We start from the raw sequence: 16184 nt of genomic DNA on the forward strand, positions 1-16184 counted from the left end.
CTGCTATCAGGAGAGGTCCACAGCCTGTCCCGAACGATCTGAGAAGGCTTCCAGTGCCCCTCAAGCTGAGGAAGACTTTGTAAGATTTCTAGAAATGTTATAATTTTCCTCTTAAATATCTTGAAACAACACAAAAATCTTTAACAAACAAACAAATAAAAAAACATGTCTTATGAACTTGCTTGCCAGGCAGCAAGGAAGGAGGGCAGCCTGGGAAAATGAAGTACTATTGCCTCTTGGTCTTTTGAGGGAAGGGAACTGAAAAAGAGGCAAGTGGTTGCAGGTTTACATTTGGGAGGACCCAGGGCCAAGAAAGGATCTGATCAACCTACCTCGGACTTGTTTACCTGGGTTGCTTCACCCCAAGCCAAAGAAATTTCTGGTTCAGTGGTGTGCTGGAGCCAGTGCTTACCAGCTTCCAAGAACCGACTGAGCACACCTTTTCCCAACCTCATAGTCAGGGTCAGTGGCCTCATATTGGTAGCTTGAGATTAGCCACCATAGGAATATTTACACATGACATGTCCCCAGAAGCATAGCCTGGGCCTGACCTGACATGGGGTGCACAGGAGAACCAACTGTGGTGTGCCAATAAGCGGTAAGGGATTAGCAACTCCTAGCAGAGAGTGTGTGAAACTGTTAGTTGCTCAGTCACGTCTGACTCTTAGCAACCCCATGGACTGTAGCCCACCAGGCTCCTCTGTCCATGGAATTCTCCAGGCAAGAATGCTGGAGTAGGTAGTCGTTCCCTTCTCCAGGGGATCTTTCCAACCCAGGGATTGAAAGGAGACCCTGGGTCTCTGCATTGCAGGCAGATTCTTTACCACCTGAGCCACCAAGGAAGCCCCCTAGCAGGGAGTTCAGTTCACTCATTCAGTCGCATCTGACTCTTTGAGGCCCCATGGACTACAGCACACCAGGTTCCCTGTCCATCACCAAATCCCAGAGCCTGCTCTAATTCATGTCCATCAAGTCAGTGACACCATCCAACCATCTCATCCTCTGTCGTCCCCTGCTCCTCCCGCCTTCAATCTTTCCCAGCATCAGGATCTTTTCAAATGAGTCAGCTCTTCACATCAGGTGGCCAAAGTATTGGAGCTTCAGCTTCGGCATCAGTCGTTCCAATGAATATTCAGGACTAATTTCCTTTAGGATGGACTAGTTGGATCTCCTTGCAGTCCAAGGGACTCTCAAGAGTCTTCTCCAACACCACAGTTCAAAAGCATCAATTCTTTGGCCCTCAGCTTTCTTTATGGTTCAACTCTTACATCCATACATGATTACTGGAAAAATCATAGCCTTGACTAGATGGACCTTTGTTGGCAAAGTAATGTCTCTGCTTTCTAATAGGCTATCTAGGTTCGTCATAGCTTTTGTTCCAAGGAGCAGGTGTCTTTTAATGGCTACAATCACCATCTGCAGTGATTTTGGAGCCCAAGAAAATAAAGTCTGTCACTGTTTCCATTGTTTCCCCATCTATTTGCCATGAAGTGATGGGACCGGATGCCATGATCTTAGTTTTTTGAATGTTGAGTTTTAGGCCATCTTTTTTACTCTCCTCTTTCACTTTCATCAAGACGCTCTTCAGTTTCTCTTTGCTTACTGGCATAAGGGTGGTGTCATCTGCATATCTGAGGTTATTGATATTGTGAGACGAATGCAATTGTGTGGTAGTTTGCACATTTTTTGGCATTGCCTTTCTCTGGGATTGGAATGAAAACTGACCTTTTCCAGGCCTGTGGCCACTGCTGAGTTTTCCAAATGGGAGGGGAACTCTAATTGGTAGTATTTGCCAGTTTCATTTATACAACAGAAGCTAGAAAATGCTAATTAGAGTTCTCCTCCCCGCTATGCTGTTCTTAGTCACTCAGTCACATCCGACTATTTGCAACCCCATTGACTGTAGCCTGCTAGGCTCCTCTGTCCATGGGATTCTCCAGGCAAGAATACTGGTGGGTAGCCATCTCCTTCTCCAGGGGATCTTCAACAACCCAGGGATTGAACCCAGGTCTCCCGCATTTCAGGCAGATTTTTTACTGGCTGAGCCACTAGGGAAGCCCAAGAATACTGGAATGGGTAGCCATTCCCTTCTCCAGAGGAACTTCGAAACCCAGGGATCAAACTGGGGTCTCCTGCATTGCAGGCAGATTCTTTACCAGCTGAGCTATACAGCAAGCCCCTCTCCTCCCTGCTAAGAGGTGTTAGTCCCTTACCACTTACTAGCACACAACAGCTGGTTCTTTTGTGCACACCCTGCCAGGTCAGGCCTCCTCTATGCTTCTGGGGACATGTCATATCTCAGTCAGAAAAGCCTCCAAACTCAATATTCCCGTACAAGGTCCCAAACAGGAATGCAGGAGGCAGACAGCAAGCTAAATAAGAATCCAACAGGAGTTCTGAATTACTCTGACCCTTCACTGACTTCCCTCTGTTTTCTAATTGCTTATGCTGAGAATCCAGGTCTGGAGAAAAGCTTTTTCTCTGGTCTGAGTGTTCTTTGTTCTCTCTGAGCTGAGTTCACATAGAAGGAAAAAGGCTGTGGCCAGACCCTACGTTCAAGGCACTAGCCAAGCACCTTTCCACCTCGCTGGATAGCTGAATTCCAGCATGGGAAGTGCTCTGTGTTGCAGAAAGAATCCACAAGATGTATGAAATAGTGGGAAAGGAGTTCAAAGGGAGAAGAGTGCTTTCTCCACAATCTTAATTTTTCTCTTCCTAGATGGCCTTGGACAACCAACACCTTCCATCCTACACGAGCCATCAGAATTCAACACCTCATGTACAATTTTGCCATCACCATAGATATTTTCCTCAAATATCTTTCCTTCTAGTTACTCTCCATCTGTCATACCCTTGATCTCATTATATCTTCTCTTAAATATCACAGCCATTGCCAGATCTTCATTTTTTTAAAAAATTTTCTCTCTCCTCCCTCTCAGCTGGGAAATGAAGGCTAAGCATCTCAACCACTGTCCTTCAATTTCCCTGTATTCCCCTGGACCACGTTGTCTAGTTGAACCTTGGAAATGATCAATTCACAGAAAATAAAAGTTATACAAGAAAGAAAATGTAACTATGGCATATGGCAAGGCTGAGAACAAAATTTACATAATCATAGTGATGTCAGGTTTTGAAAGTTAATTTAATCAAAAGCTGCAAAACAACTAAAGTAGGAAGGTGCTTATAGGAAAAATTTCCTGTGTTTTCCCTTTGCTCACACACACACACTCTAATGTCCGATGTGTGGGGTTTTCCTCCTCACCAGGCAATTCTCTATGACACCAGATGGATGCTCCATAATTCAATTCTGATACTAACCAAAGTTATCACAGACCCCATGGGTTAAAGGTTCAGTCCCACAAGACTGCCCCACCTCAAATGCCAGTCATCACGTTACTCACAACTTCTGTCTGACTTGGCTACAAATCAGATCTTCCCATGACCACTCCTCCCCTTAGATTTGATCATTTATTAGAACAGTTTATCAAATTCAGGAACAGTTTTACATTTATTGGCTTATGATTTATTAAAGGGTATTATGAAAGATACAGATGAACAGTCAGATGAAGAGATATGTAGAGCAAGATTTGGAAGGATCCTGCAAAGGGTCGGACAAGGCTGAGCGACTGAACTGAACTGAGCATAGGAAGTGAAGTGTGGCAACCTGGAAGCTCTCCAAACCATTCTCATACTTCTGGGGTTTTTATGGAGGCCTCTCAACTGATAAATGATCCACCTGCAATGCGGGAGACCTGGGTTCGATCCCTGGATTGGGAAGATCCTGTGGAGAAGGGAACAGCTACCCACTCCAGTATTCTGGCCTGGAGAATTCCATGGGCTGTATAGTCTATGGGGCTGCAAAGAGTCAGACGCGACTGAGCAACTTTCACTTTCATCATGTAAGGATGATGAATCATTAACTCAGTCTCCAACCTCCTTCCCTTCCTGAAAGATGGGAGGTGAGACTGAAAATTCCAAGCTTCTAACCAAGGCTTGGTCTTTCCGGTAACCAGCCCCCATCCTGAAGCTCTCTGGAGCCCACTCAGAGTCACCTCATTAAAACAAAAGATGCTCCTATCACCCAGGAAATTTCAAGGGATTTAGGAGCTCTGTGTCAGGAACCAGACAGTGAACCCAGGCAATGAAACAAGGATTTCCTTTCCCAGATTCAGCTACTGATTCTTCTTGGGACACAGCCCCTGCCTTCTTCTCCCAGGGCAACCTTCCTGGGATCAGCTCCCAGCCTCCAACACTGCCCCCACCCCATGAATCCTTCTCCTCCCTGCTCCCTTTTCCTCTGCCTCCTCTTCAGTCTGTCTACGTTTTTTAAAAAGTATTTATTTGGTTCTCCAGGTCTTAGTTGCAGCATGTGGGATCTAGTTCCCTGACCAGGGATTGAACCCAGTCCCCCTGCATTGGGAACACAGAGTCCTAGCCATGGGACACCAGGGAAGTCCCCCGTCTACCCTTTCTAAGATTCCTCTTTTCTCTCCTGTCTCCTCCTCAAGGCTCATCTTCAAAATCAAGTATTGAACATAGAGGCTGGCAGCTTTGACAGACCTTGTTGGCAAAGTAATGTTTCTGCTTTTCAATATGCTGTCTAGGTTGGTAATTTTTCCAGTAGTCATGCATGGATATGAGAGTTGGACCATAAAGAAAGCTGAGCCCAGAAGAATTGATGCTTTTGAAGTGTGGTTTTGGAGAAGACTCTTGAGAGTCCCTTGGACTGCAGGGAGATCAAACCAGTCAATCCTGAAGGAAATCAACCTGAATATTCATTGGAAGGACTGATGCTGAAGCTGCAACTCTAATATTTTGACCACCTGATGCAAAGAACTGACTCATTGGAAAAGACCCAGATGCTGGGAAAGATTGAAGGCGGGAGGAGAAGGGGATGAGAGAAGATAAAATGGTTGGATGGAATCATCGACTCAATGAACATGAGTTCGAGTAAGCTCTGGGAATTTGTGATGGACAGGGAAGCCTGGCATGCTGCAGTTCATGGGGGTCTCAAAGAGTTGCACACGACTGAGCAACTGAACTGAACTGAACCAAACATAGAGGCTGGCAGACGGAATGAAGGAATGTTCAGGATCGCAGAGGCCTGGGGCAAGCCAGAGGGCACAGGGCATCTACTCCAGCCCATGGATGCTACACAGGGATGAAGATGCCCTGTTGCCAGATCTTTCCACTTATCTGGAGGTCTGTGGCCTTCTGCTCTCTATGAAACTCCTTGTTTTTAAATGTTGGCAACTAGTTCAAATATTTATGGTTAGACCCAGAAACTGAATCAATCAAAAAACTGAGTTCCCCCAGTCCTTGAAGAAGTTTCATTCAAACCTTGACAAGAGATGAGGAAAATACTTATATTCTAGTCTTCTAGGGCAGCTAACTACAGAAGGAAGGTGGGATAAATTTCCATGTTTATTCTGTTGAATTAAAATCTGGGACTTTTAGTTGAGAGTTGGAAGTTTTAATTCAGTAGAAGAAATACCACCACCAAAAAGAGTTCGCACCCTTGCAGACTGAGCACCTCTTCCCCACTCCCATACTCAGAGCTGGCTCTTTCCTAGATTTGTCATTGACAAAACCTCTGCTGCCCTGCTCCCCATCTCACTCCCAGAACTGTCTGCTGCCAAAACTCCATCAACATAAACAGATTCTCCATCAACAACCTCCAGTCAAGGATCAGACCTCCCTTTCCTTTCTGGGAGTATTATTGGGTTCTTCCCAGAAAAGCTCCAGGGCAACTCTCTGAAGTTTCATATACACTAGACTATTTCATTAATTACTCTTTTGCTCCTTTAACAAATATTTCTGAACTGAGGCTTGCTCCACATTCATGCCCAAGCAGCACCTGCCTCTCCCCAAGGGCAGGATGGGGCTCTGCACCAGCTAGAAGCCCCAAGCATCTGTGGGTATTGCATCAAACCAGCCCAGCCTTGCCCAGTCATCTGTGGTGGCAGCTTGCTAATAAAAGCCTGAGACAGAGAGGAGAGAGGCTTGTCTGAGAGGCGGCTGCACCGACAGCACCAAGAAGCAGCTGGAAAGCATTCTCTGGCCTCGCTGCTACAGCCCTGCAGCTCAGCACTCAGTCATGCTACGGAGAGGCTTCCAGGCGGCAATGATACTGGGTCACTATGGAGCTCTTCCTGATGCTACCCACCTCCTGCCCAGATTCAACCCTGCCTCAGCCTTCGGGTCCTCCAAGGAGTCCCTGGTGAGTAAGTTCTCAGTTCAACCAAATGCACAGTGCTTCTGGAGCCCAAGGGTATAGTTATTGTTGTTGTTGTTGTTATTGTTCCGTCGCTAAGTCATGATTCTTTGCAACCCCATGGACTGTAGCCCACCAGGCTCCTCTGTCTATGGGACTCTTCAAACAAGAATACTGGAGCAAGCTGCCATTTCCTTCTCCAAGGATCTTCCCAACCCAAGGATCGAACCCAAGCTTCTTCATTGCAGGTGGACTCTTTACCGTCTGAGCCACCACAGGGACCAACCCAAATCTCCTCTTCCTAGATCATGGCCAGGGCAGGTGAGCAGCTTGTTGGGAGCTATTTGATTTGGCAAAGGAAACCAAGTAGTCCAGATCCCAAACTAAGACCACCAGGTTACTTTCCTCCTGATCTGAATCTTGTGTAGCCACCAATCACTTTCCTTCTACAGGGCTCAGACTGTTGGGACATCCCCAGACAAAGGATGCTGTGTGTGGCCTTTGCAAACATTGGGCCTGTTGCCCATGGTTGCAGTTGGTGCATAAGCATCTGGTGCCACAGAGGACTCCTCTTCATTCCATAGAAGGTACAGCACCACTGCGGGTGCCCAAAACATGTTTCAAAAGAGCCCCCACTCCCCACCTCCCCATTGTTACTCACTTCAGGGTGAGGACAGCTGTGGACAGAGCTGAAGTAGCCCCTGAGGTGAGTAACAGTGGTTCTCACCTGTGGTCCCACTCCCAGCCTTCCCCCCACCCAAGGTAGACAATTGCTCAGGATGAGCTCTGAGCTTCCCAGGTGGCATTAGTGATAAAGAACCCACCTGCCATGCAGGAGACAAAAAAGACACAGGTTCAATCCCTGGGTTCGATCCCCTGGAGGAAGACACAGCAACCCACCCCAGTATTCTTGCCTGGAGAATTCCATGGACAGGGAGCCTGGAGGGCTACGGTCCATGGTGTCGCAAAGAGTCAGACACAACTGAAGCAACTTAGCACACACAGAAAGAGCTCTCGTCCAACCATCAGCTCATATGATCATAAGTTTGGCAACCTTAGCCATATTTCCTCAGTTTTCCCATCTGTACAGTGAGGCTAATACTAGCCATTCTCAGCCTCAAAGAACAGCTCCAGATGGTTTTCATTTTTTTTCTTGTTTGGCTGCATTGGGTCTTAGTTGTGGCACATGGGATCTTCTTAGTGACATGCAGGATCTTTCATTCCGGCACTCCGACTCTCTAGTTGTGGTGCAGGCTCAGTACTGCTGCACACAGGCTTAGTTGCTCCTCAGCATGTGGGATTTTAGTTCCCTGATCAGGGATTGAACCTTCAACCCCTCCATTGCAAGGCAGATCCTTAATCACTGGACCAGCAGGGAAGTCCCTTCGCAGGTTTTAAAACAGGGCAGTTATACTGCACCATCACAGAGCTGCTGCCTCTAATTGTCAGCCCCAATGCCTTTCCTTCCCTTCCTTTGCACATTGCTAGCTTGATAGCTCACTTGGTAAAGAATCCACTTGCAATGCGAGAGACCCAGGTTTGATTCCTAGGTCAGGAAGATCCGCTGGAGAAGGGATAGGCTACCCACTCCAGTATTCATGGGCTTCCCTTGTGACTCAGCTGGTAAAGAATCCACCTTCAATGTGGGAGAACTGGGTTCGATCCCTGGGTTGGGAAGATCCGCTGGAGAAGGGAAAGGCTACCCACTCCAGTATTCTGGCCTGGAGAATTCCATGGACTGTATAGTCCATGGGGTTGCAAAGAGTCGGACATGACTGAGAGACTTTCACTTTTCCCCTTGCCTGGTCACACTCAGGAGTCCCCAAGGGCCATTTCCCTCAACACTGACAGAAGGGATGAACCCAGGACCTGGGTTACATTACGTACAGGTCCCACAGCCCAAACCACAGCTTACCTTCCAGAAAGCTGTCTAGTCTCCCCAATCTTTCCTGCCCAGGTCTCAATATTCTGTCAAGAGATGACAGAGAGGAAGAATTACTCCCTCCCCAATGCCAGCTGGGGTCCAGACATGCTGAGCCTGTATCATGAATTTCTGGAGAAGACCAAGACCAATGGCTGGGTCAGAATACCTTCCTTCAGGTCCAACAGAGACCACCTCCAGGGGTTCAAGCTCCCACCACAGTTTTCGGTTAACTCAGGTAAGGCCTGGCCTGAGAGCAGCACTTGGCACGCACATGCCCCAGCCCACTGGGATCAGTTCAGCCAGCCCCTTTCCCCACTGCCAGAGACTCTTCAGGAGGAAATTCACAAGCTCTCTGCCAGTTCTCAGCCAGAAGTTCTTTCTGGCAAGTCCACCCCTCATGCTGCAGCCCCAGGCACATGGATGAGGAAAGCGTCCTCTCAGCCCCCGCTGCCTACTCCTCTCCTCCTGGAGGATGAGAGCATGCCCTGGCAACCGCCTCTGTTCCCAGCCCAGAGCGCACCCACCAGAGAACTGCTGACTCAGCTCCCCACCCATCTGCCTTCTCACCAGGGATGCTTGCCTTACTGTCAAGCATTACCCCAAGTCCTCCTCCCCACCCCACAAAGGTCTGAGGACTCCCCCTTGCCCACTGTAGACCTTCCACACCATCCCTGTTCTGCTAGGCCCAGAGACTCCTGAAACACCCACAGGTCAGAGCGATAGAGCTTTCCACTTTGATCTCTCTGCATGTGCATGGACATGGACGGGTTAACATGTCTCTCACTCACATAAGCATTCTTCCAGCCAAGTGCCAACTAGAGGGTCCATTCAGTTTATGGAAAAAATAAAGTTGCATCAAAAATTTTTGAAGACTTTGGTTTTCATCCAAGAAGGATATGTTTCTTATAGTCGCCTTGAGGAAAAAAACAATCAGAACTTTGTGGGATTCATTTGCACTTGTTTTTCTGTTCCGTATTGTTATTTTGAAAGGTATGTGAATTAAATGCCTTACATTTTAATTTTCAATGTTTAAGGTCTCTTAAAGTCTGACTTGTCTCTGATCCTACATCTACTCTCAGCCAGGGAACTTCATAAATGTTTCTTCCTCAAGATTCAGGGCTTCCGGAGGACAGGGCTGTGTCCCCCTCAGACCTAGGGCTCCAGAGGACAGGGCTGTGTCCCCTCAGACCCAGGGTTCCAGAGGACAGGGCTGTGTCCCCTCAGACCGAAGACCTTGAGGACAGGTTAGTGCCTCACTCTCCAGTTGTAGACTCCCCAAGAGCAGAGCCCGTGTGTCCTCTGGTTCTCTCCTTAACGGTGTGCCAGAGGCCAGCTCCATCTCTGCTGCTGAATGACTGACCCTTCCTCCTGACTGGCTCCCCTGCCCTCACATAATCCCTCTGTCAGCTGTGTCACTGCCCATCTCTCCCCAGACAAAGGCGACAGGCGCCTCTTCACCAGGTGTATTGAAAGGCAAGGACAAGGCTACGAGTATGTCATCTTTTTCCAACCATCCGAGAAGAAGTCTATCTGTCTTTTCCAACCAGGCCCCTACCTGGAGGGGCCCCCAGGGTAAGATAACAGGCTAACCCATGGGGGGACATCTTTGGTTGCTTCCTGGGTTTGGCCAAGGGGGTGGATTGGGCTCAGCCAGCCTCTGAGCTTTGTACCTCTCTCTAAGGAGTTGGGTGGAGAGGGGGAAGCACTGGGTTTCAGTCTTGCAGTGTCAGATGTGGAAGGATATTCTGTCATCTGGTTCAGTCCCCACTGGGCAGATAAGAGACAGTCTCCTTATTCCAGGCCTAGGGATTTTTCAGTAAGAAGGGGCCTTAGAAGCCACTCTGAGAAGGGTATAGTGGACTCAGAAGATGACAAGATCTGGAGTTAAGTGCCAGGCTTCCAGTCCTGCTCTGCCACTGCTTGTATGAAGACCCCAAGCAAGCAATTTAACCTCTGTCTCCTGGCCTTCAGTCTCCTGGAAAAGAAAATGGCAACCCACTCCAGTATTCTTGCCTGGAAAATCCCATGGACAGAGGAGCCTGGTGGGCTACAGTCCATGGGGTCACAAAGAGTTGGACATGACTGAAATGACTTAGCATGTATGCACTTCAGTCTTCTTACCTAAATCTTGGGGCAGTAATATCTACCTCCCAGAATAGCTAAGAGATATGATATTAAGGGCCTGTGTGTACGTACTCATAAACCATAAAGCACAATACAGCTATCAGGCTATCTCCCAAACTTCACCTTTGCCCAGTGGGCAAACTGAGGTGCACAGAGGTAAGTTATCTTGCCCAAGGTAGCACAGGTAGTTAAGGTCAGATCCAGGACTCTAACCCAGGAGGTGGGACTCCAAGTCCACTGCTTCTTCTGTACTCCACTGCCTCCAAACTGGGAAGAGACCCAGGAAAGAACTCACACTGGGCGTAAATACATTCAAACTGGACATAAATACACACTCAGACGGGCCCTGAGCCTCTTGCTTAAGGACCCTGTGTTACCAGGTCCACGTTTGTCTGTCTTCTCCATCTCTGTTCCTGCTGTAGACAGCCACTGAAGGCTAACTGTGGGGTCAGAATTTGTTAAAGCGAGAGGAGAGAGGAGAGGGAAGGAGAAACTTAAGGGTCCCAAGACCTGAGAGAGACTGAGTTGCAGTTAAACAGAATTCAAAGAGATTATTAGATGTCAGCACCTCTGCAGGCCACGGATTCCGACTGTAGCCCTTTCGTCACCTTGGCCATCCTGAAGGTATCTTCCATGGGGACTTCCACACGAGTGCCTGAAGACACTGGGGGACTAGGTCAGAGCTCTACCCAGGCCACGAGTCCCCTCCCTTATGAAGAGGAAAACCCCCCAAAGAGGCAGGGATAGGGTGGAATGTGGCCTTTTACTTAGGGGCTCATAGAGGTAGGGCTGGAAAGGCAGAAGAGGACCACTCAACACTGAGGCCAGAAGATTGAGGGGATCCAAGAAGGGATCAGCACTGAATTAGAAACACCCAGGTCAGTCTATCTCCTGTGTAAGGAAAAATCTTATTCTTCCCTGCTGTTTTTCTCTCCTATGAGCCTCCTTCACTCTCATACAAAACACTTCCCTTCTGACACTTCGGTCACAAAATGTCTGGAAGCTCTCCCAACACCAAGCAATTCTCTGTGACACCAACTGGGGGGTCCTACAATAGAACTCCATTCTGACACCGTCTACCTGGATATAGTGTCAGACCCCACAGGTTAAAGGCTCAGTCCCACAAGACTGATTCCACCCTTCTTCAGATGCCAATTGCAAGTGTAGGTCCCCAGGTTACCTACAATTTCTGATCTGGCAGTAACTGTTGGTTCCCAGCACCCTTTCCTCTGGTTGGATGAATTTACTAGAACCATTCACAGAACTCAAAGAAACACTTACTTATGTTTACTAGTTTATTGAAGATATGGTAAAGGATGAAGAGGCTTCCCTAGTAGCTCAGTTAGTAAAGAATCTGCCTGCAGTACAGGAGACCCAGATTCAATCCCTGGGTGGGAAAGATCCCCTGGAGAAGGAAATGGCAATCCACTCCAGTGTACTTGCCTGGAAAATCCTGTGGACAGAGGAGCCTGGCAGGCTACAGTCCATGGGGTCGCAAAGAGTCAGACACAACTGAGTGACTAAACCACCACCAAAGGATGAACATCCAGATGGAAGAAGTCTATAAGAGAAGGTCTGGGAACACATCCTGAGTGCAAGAGCTTCTGTTCTTATGAAGTTATGGTGCATCACCCTCCTAGTGTGGATGTGTTCGCCAACCCATACTAACAGGAATTCTTATGGAGGCTTCAACACATAGGTATGATCCATCATTAACTTCATTTTCAGCCCTTCTCCCTTCTCAACAGAACTAGAGGTTGTGGGGGCAGGACTGAAAATTCCAAGCTTCTAATCATGGCTTGGTCTTTCTGGTAACCAGCCCTCAACCAGGAACCCACCCAGAGTCACCTTGTTAGAGCAAGAAACATTCCTATCACACAGGAAATTATGAGGGTTTCAGGAGCTCTGTGCCAGGACCCAGAGGCAGAGACCAAGATCCTCTGGAGAAGGCATAGGCTACCCACTCTAGTACTCCTGGGCTTCCCTTGACTCAGATGGTAAAGAATCTGCCTGCAAAGCAGTAGACCTGGGTTCAATCCCTGGGTTGGGAAGATCCTCTGGAGGAGGCCACGGCAACTCACTCCAGTATTCTTGCCTGGAGAATCCCCGTGAGCAGAGGAGCCTGGTGGGCTACAGTCCATGGGGTCGCAAAGAGTCTGGCACAACTAAGCGACTAAGTACAGAACAGCATATATACATATTCTATTATCTTACAAGTACCCGTCCAGCCCCAAGGCAATGAGGCAGGGTAGAATAACTGACCAAGAGCTACCCTGAAGCATCTTCACACTTGCCACTGGGTCCTGGGCCCTGGACAAAGAGGGAAGAGCAGGCTTACTGTTCTTCGGCTACAACTCTTCCCCTATTTCAAACCATGTGGGAAGGTAAGTGGCTAGAGGTGTATGTAAAGTTTTATAGACATTACCTCATTTGATCTGATGGGACACAGATTATTTTTATTCACAATTCACAGTGAGAAAACTAAGGCTCAGAAAGGTTTAGCAACGTGCACAAGATCAAACAGGTAGCGAAGGTGGAGCAAGGAGTCAGACCAGGTGGGTGCGGCTGCATGGCCCCCGGTACTTTCCACCAAAGAGAGCAGAAGCAGGGGTGTGGGAACCCCACTGGTGGCAGGCACAGCAGGGTAACCCGTGATGGCACAGCAGGGAAGCTGACCTGGTCTGTGGAGAATCGGGGTCACAATGTTGAAAGTCAGAAACTGGAATCTCTTTCAAATTATCTGCTTTGTAAAACTCGGTGCCTTTCTATTTTCCCCAACTTAACCAGCAATGGAGCTTTGGCATGAAGAAAGTCAGGTTACACAAGTGAGAACAAGAATTTGTACCCTTTAAATAAAGCAAGTGTTTGCAGCAACTACTGAACCTGGCTCTCAGCTTTCCACAGGCAGTGCTGCTCGGGAGTCCATCTTGTCATCACGAATAGGTCCTAGATCAAGTTTCATGGTTACCCATCTAGAAAATGTGGGCTCAACACTGGCCATAGTGACTGGTGAGGTGAGAGCCACCCAAGGTCACAGTTTAGAGACTAAAGCCCAAAAGTTCAGAGATTTTTCCATCCCCTGAAGGAGTGTACCTTTCCAAACTAGGGTAATTGCTACCAGCAATTAGATGATGAATCAAAAAAAAAAGGTTCTTCCATTCATTCTATCAGAAAAAAAATTTTTTCCTGGTGAAATACAATAATGGTATCAGTGGTTGCTAACACAGGCTGTAGTAACATGGAAGAAAAACCAGCTGATTTTGACTGGTTTGATCAGACAGGATCCAGATCCATTTCCTTTCTTTTCCTTGGGAAAGATGGAAGTGGTGGTGGGTGGTTTCTGTCCCTGGCCTTACTCCCTGCCCCCTCCCCCAGGTTTGCTCACGGAGGGTCCCTGGCAGCCTTGATAGATGAGACCTTTGCTAAAACTGCTTTCCTGTCTGGAGAGGGGCTGTTAACACTAAATTTTAACATCAGGTTCAAAAAGTAAGTATGGGGTATTTCCCTGGCAGTCCAGTGGTTAATACACCTCACTTCCAATGCAGAGGGTGTGGGTTCAATCCCTGGTCAGAGAACTAAGACCCCACCTGCTACATGGTGTGGCCAAAAAATTAAACAAACAAAAAAAATTCAGATTATTTTTTTTAAAAAGTAAGTACAGATATTTGGGGTGTTGGCCATTGAGGGGGCAGTTGGGGTGCAGAAGACCTGTCATGCTCCTTCCCCAGCCACACAGTCTGTTGGTCCCCCGGCCAGATCAGAATCTCTGCCATGCAACTCCAGTTGCTGGCAGATGGGCCCTGACCCGGGAGCCACTTAAGTCCTTGAGACAAGGTAAGATGAAGAGAAGTATGGGGGAGGACAGAGAGGTGAGGGGCAGGGCCCAGGGGCTTACATGACCAAGGGCTAAGCCACCTCCTCTCCCAGCTTGATTCCCCTGGGCTCTCTGGCTGTGCTGAATGTCAATGTGGAAAAGATCGAAGACCAGAAGATATACCTGTCCTGTGTCACCCAAAGCAGAGACCAGCAGACAGTTTACGCTAAGGCCTCAGGTAAAGAGGACCTCAGCCCCAGCCCCTGGCCCTGTCCTGCTGGCACTATGCCCGGAACAAACAGAAGGGGGAATGCTAAGGATCCAATCACAAGGTGGGCTCCAGCTTTTTAGAGTGAGATTGGGACCTGCTGTACACACAGCCTAGTGAGGAAAAACCGAATTAGGACTTTCTTTTTTCCTGTATATGTGTGGCCCAGCATGTCTCACAAAGACAGGACCCAGGGACTGAGTAACTGGGTACCAAAGCTCTGAACACCCCATCAGCTCCTGCCATCCATGCTCTGGCCCCTGCCATTTGGCTCACCCTTCTCTTGCAGGCACTTTCCTCCAGATGCAGCTGGAAGAGGATTCATCTCAACGCTAGACACAGTGCCTTCAACAGAGCCTACAGACAACCACCTTGCCTACCGGGGACCCACCACAGAGCCAGGAGGGGTGCCCAGGAAGTAACGGGTGAAGTGAGGGAGGGGGTGCTTTCCTTGCATAAATAAAGTCTCACAGCCCTGTTCTCAGTCCAAGACGCTCCTGTAGTTGAAACTCAAAATTCTCCCAGGGCCTCCTACATACCCACTTTCCCATTCAGCACCAAGAGAAGTGGTGTACTGAGACCTGCCAGGCGCTGGTGAGGTGCCAGGGACACAGTGATGAAAGACAAGGCCCTTGGTCTCAGCATGCACAGCACTGGGTGGGTAGCAGAGCACCACATCAGCTCCTCCCACCCCACTGAGGCCCCGGTTATGACACAAAGGGAGGAGGGATCAATTTTGCTCTAGGAAGGCAATCAGAGGTTTTCTAAAGGAAGCTGTGCTTGAACTGAGTCTCAAAAGTTAAGTGGTGTCCACCAGGCAGGCAAGGAAGAGGAGGATATTCTCAACAGGGGGCTAGTCCGGGCAAAGACATAGTGACTTTGGAGAACAGCAAGGTGTTGAGTGGGGCAGGAGTTTAGGGAAAGAGAAGGGGGCAGGGCAGGTGCAGGCCATGGAAGGCGCCTTAAACTGTGCAATGGAGCTTGAACTTTGTCTTGTAGGCAACAGGGACCCTTTAAAGGATTTGGGCTGGGGCATGGCATAAAGTTTTGTTTTTTGGAAAGATGACTCTGGTGACAATAAGAGGTCAGCAAGACTGAAGGTGGGAGCACTGGTTAGGAGACCCCTGTGGGGCTCCAAACAAGAGATAGTAAGGACCTAACATGGTTCAAAGTGATGAAGATGAGAGATATGAAAATGTTGCAAAGAGTACAGTTTCTGGCTTGATGGCTCCAGGTGGCATCACTGGGCATACAGGGGAGCAGGTTTGAGGTGGAGGGAGATACTGAGTCAACTTCACATGAATTGAGCTTGAAGTACCCATGAAACCTCCACCATCGGGGGAGCAGCAGCAGGAGCCCTGGGTATTATCATTTGGAACTCAGAATTGATTACATACTGACTCAATCTATAAGTCATCAACATAAAAACTGACATGGAATCCCATGGAGTGGATTATGCAGAGTGAAAGTGAGGAGGAGCCAGGGAGCACGAGAGTGACAAGATGAGAGAGGAAGGAAGGACAGGGAAAAGGGTCAATGACAGAACATGTGATCACACTAAGGCTTAAAGCTGGGACAGAGAATCAAACACCCACTAAGGAGGCCAAGAATAGGACAGGTGGGACCGTCGTTAGGTCAGCAGTATCAAATGCTATAGAGAAAGCAGGTAAGAATTAAAAAGAGGCCTTCGGACTTGGCAGTAAGGAAAGTGGTGGTCTTTTTTGCCAGGAGGTAGGAGCAAAACCTAGATTGTGGTAGATGAAAAAATGAATGGGAATGACAAAGTGGATCGAGATGAGTCTTTCTAGGAATTTTGTTGTTGTTATTATGTTATTTAAAG

At 48.2% G+C, this 16184-nt stretch overlaps 1 protein-coding gene across 2 annotated transcripts; it reads left to right on the forward strand.

Annotated features, from left to right (window-relative positions):
• Nucleotides 1-5994: 5994 nt before the first annotated feature.
• Nucleotides 5995-14834, forward strand: THEM5 (thioesterase superfamily member 5). 2 transcript variants are annotated; one of them, XM_081490874.1, is made up of 6 exons: nt 5995-6220; nt 8172-8373; nt 9572-9710; nt 13638-13748; nt 14190-14314; nt 14634-14834. In XM_081490874.1, exons 1-6 carry the CDS (start codon nt 6098-6100, stop codon nt 14678-14680), a joined length of 747 nt encoding a protein of 248 aa, XP_081347000.1. In that variant the 5' UTR covers nt 5995-6097; the 3' UTR covers nt 14681-14834. The 2 variants fall into 2 exon arrangements, with proteins under 2 accessions (XP_081347000.1, XP_081347001.1); XM_081490875.1 differs by lacking the exon at nt 14190-14314 and having other exon boundaries at nt 6012-6220.
• The last annotated feature ends 1350 nt before the right edge of the window (nt 14835-16184 follow it).

The sequence above is a fragment of the Giraffa tippelskirchi genome, chromosome 5, assembly GCF_054371585.1.
Source record: "Giraffa tippelskirchi isolate mGirTip1 chromosome 5, T2T-mGirTip1v1.2.pri, whole genome shotgun sequence".
In the NCBI taxonomy this organism is placed as follows: Eukaryota; Metazoa; Chordata; class Mammalia; order Artiodactyla; family Giraffidae; genus Giraffa; species Giraffa tippelskirchi.